The sequence below is a fragment of the Entamoeba histolytica genome, genomic scaffold (assembly GCF_000208925.1).
Source record: "Entamoeba histolytica HM-1:IMSS scf_1104750517235 genomic scaffold, whole genome shotgun sequence".
Lineage (NCBI taxonomy): Eukaryota > Evosea > Mastigamoebida > Endamoebidae > Entamoeba > Entamoeba histolytica.
This window is the reverse complement of record NW_001915254.1, coordinates 2,372-5,929: the sequence shown is the minus strand read 5'-3', so window position 1 is coordinate 5,929 and position 3,558 is coordinate 2,372. Positions and strand designations below refer to the sequence as shown.

The 3,558-nt window shown below is 21.9% G+C and overlaps 1 protein-coding gene across 1 annotated transcript; it reads left to right on the top strand.

The window, feature by feature from the left end:
• Positions 1-1,536: 1,536 nt before the first annotated feature.
• EHI_063790 (uncharacterized protein) lies at positions 1,537-2,166 on the top strand (the record flags this gene model as incomplete). The annotated part of the gene is made up of 1 exon (XM_645894.1): positions 1,537-2,166. The coding sequence occupies one exon, from the start codon at positions 1,537-1,539 to the stop codon at positions 2,164-2,166; it is 630 nt and encodes a 209-aa protein (XP_650986.1).
• Between the last annotated feature and the right edge of the window lie 1,392 nt (positions 2,167-3,558).

Below are 3,558 nucleotides of genomic sequence, written 5' to 3'. Positions count from 1 at the left end.
TAACTTTAAAATCATCACTTAGAACTTTAATTAATTCTGGATTTTGACGAATAAGTTCTATTTCTGCTTTAACTACTTCTTTTGTTAATGTCAATGTTGTTTCATAACTTGCTTTTGCTTTCTTCCATAAAGTACGAACAGCACATTCAAAGAAATACGCATTTTCTAATATGTCATTTATTGAATATTTTCCATCAAATGTGATTGAACTTCCAACAAAAACTTTTTTTGCTCTTGACGTCTTTTTAGTTTTATCTATTGTAACTTCTGCACCACAAATAAATGAAAGAAGAAGTAACTCTCTATTACAAATAGCTCTTTTATTTCTTCCTTCTCTCTGTTTAAGTGCTTCACTTGATATTCGAGGATCAGTCATGAAATAAAAATTATTAAAAAGATGTAAATTAAAAAGATAGAAAATGATTGAGTTGTTCTTACTAGTATATCAACTTAATGCACTTTTATTCAAATCCTTTTTTCTTATAAATTCAACGAATGAACCTTTTTTTCAACTTTGAATATTCTTCTCCTAGTCTAGAACAAAAAGAATATTAAAAAGAGACTTTTTTAAATTAAGAATATAAGAATTATAGTATTAATGGCATATTTCTTTTTAGTTTCTTTTCCATATTAAAACCATATTCCGTTAAAAATATTCTGTGAAATACTATCTTTGACAGAACGTCACGAAATTAAAAATTCTTTTAAAGTTAGTATTAGTTGGTACAAATTCTATTAGAATTTTTACCTATTATTATTTCTTTTAAAGAATATACAAAAATGATAAGAATTTGAAAAATATATCTAATAATTTATCTTCTAGTTATATAAATTTCATTCAATAATACAAATTACTTTTTAATTAGACTAACCAAATAAGTCATAGACTTTAAAATTAGATCCTAATTTTTTTAGTTATGTAATAAGTGTGTATTAATTAATGTGTTGTGTTAATAACATAAGTTTCAATAAAATAATTTTTAATAAATTATTATAACTAAAGAAATAAAACCAAAAACAATCAATTAAAATTCTATTATTTTATTTTCATTATAAATTGAAGTTTTTTAATAATTCCAAATGGTTCTTCAATTGAGATATGTTACAATATTATTACGAACATCAATCATAATTTAAATTTATATTGACACACTAATTCTTACTATTGTTTATTAAATAGAAATATTAACATTTTCTTTCCTATCATAATTGTAAAAAAATTAATAGCATCGTTATTACTCCTCCTATTGTTTAAATTGAGGGTTGAACCTTTTTTAATCTCTAGTGGTTTGTAATTTATCGTGTTATAGATATTTTTGAAATAATACCTGATTTCCTTTTTGTGGTGTCAAAATGTGTTTTACTTAATTCTACATTTCTAATAAAATAAAAATCAATTGTGGTATTTTTTAACCATTGACCAAAATTCTCTTAGAATAACGAAAAATATTTTAAAATTCTTTATGGTGATGAAAAAAATTCATTTAATACAAAAAAAAAACAATTCAAAAAAGAAAAACTTAAAATAACTGTTTTATGAAATATTTATTGGTATATATTTACTTATTAATTTTGGTTAATGCTCAAAACACATGTACTAACAGCCAATGTAAAGAAGTTGATTATGTTATTCATGAGCAGAGCGTTGATGATGAATCAGATCCGTACTGGGAAGACATTATTAAAATATTAAAAGACATCTTAGGAGATAATTATGTATATATCATAAATGATGGGGATAGTCCAAAAGAAGTCTTTAGAAAAATTGGTAATTTCATAAATAACAATTGGATGGTAAAACACATAAAAAGAGTTTTTGAGACGTCTATCGAGTTTAAAGGGTTATTAATTGATTTTTACACAACATGCAAGATTGGAATAAAAATGCAAACAGAAACGGATAAAGATAAATTGAATTCAATGAAAGCCCAACTAAAAAAATCACTTGAAGGCATTCGAGCACGAGTAAATTTATTTAGGAATTGGTTGGACAAAACAGGTATAAAAGAAAAGACTCAAGACGTTATCACTTCTGTATCAACCACACTACATAAAATGATTGATTTTGGAGCTACTAAATTAAATGATTTTACAAAGAACACAAAGAAATGGGCAAAAGAAAAAGTTCATGATTTAAAAAGAAATTTTTATAATGAATATTTTTAAGTAATGATTTGTTGGTTGTGTAATTGACAATTTATTTTTTTTTATTCAAGAATAAAGCTTTAAAAAATTAATATTGAAATTAATAACTTGAATATTTTAGACAAATTCATTTATATTTTTTATACCTTTAATAATAAATTAATATTAAAGTTTTGAAATAATTTTCTTTAAAAGAAAGGAAAAATGTATTTAAGAAAATGAAATAATTTTACTTTTTATATAATGCAAATCTAATTTATGGATATTTTTAATTATTAATTCTATGGATTGATTTGAATTAATGTTAAATTATTTATAAATTATTTTTAATGAAATAAACATCATAAGTACTTTTTCAAATAGTAAGTATTGATAAATATATATTCTTTGTAGTCTTAATGAGTATATTCTTATTATTATAAACTTAGTTTTATGATTTTCATTATATTTATTCTTGATTTATTCTTGATTTATTCTTCTTTTATTAAAATATCGTTTGGTTCTTCTGTTGTTATAGTTTAAACATTTTTTTTTAGTTATAAATAAGAAAAGATGAATGATAGAAATTAAATAAAATTTAGTTTATAGAATAAGCTGTTATTCTCTTTAATTAGAGATACAATAATTATTTTGATTATTATCATACTCTAATATTCTTTGTCTATCAAATTATTAATAGAATAATAGTTATTTATTTTAATTTTTTCACTTAAAATACAATGAGTTAATGTTTATTTAAAGACAAAAAAAAAGATTTAAAATAATATAGTTAATTAATTAAAAAGAGAATTAAAAATTTGATAATATAAAAGATATTTTGAATAAATAACCTTTTTTGGTTCTATTTTTATTTTTCTCTTTTTCAAGAAAGAAGTCCAAATAATTAATAAAAATCAAACAATTAAAATAGAAAGTAACAGAGATAAGAGAAAAGATAAAAAAAAGAAATAGAAAAATAGAATGATATTAAAACTAAATAAAAACTACAATAAAATGAAAATAAGAGAAAAAATGAAAATTAAAAAAGAAAAATAAAAAAGAAGAACAGAGAAACGAGGAACTATAATTTTTTCAAAATTTCCTTTTAAAAAAGAAAAAAAATGGATGGAGGAAATGAAAATATTATTCTTGAATTACCTGAAGGATATGATGTTAGTAATGGATTTGAGGTAATGGACTGTAATTATGAGAAACCTATTATTCGAATTGGAAGTAGCTATTTCGAAGCTACTTTAAAAGAAACAGAAAATTCAGATATTGTCGTTGACCTAAATGGGAAATCCAATTCCATTTCTTGCCAAAGGTACGTTTGTAATCTTATTGATATTCATACGTTCCAACCAATCAAACACGACCCTTAAATTGAATTGTTTGTTGATTGCCATCATATCATTGATGATGTTATTTTAAATA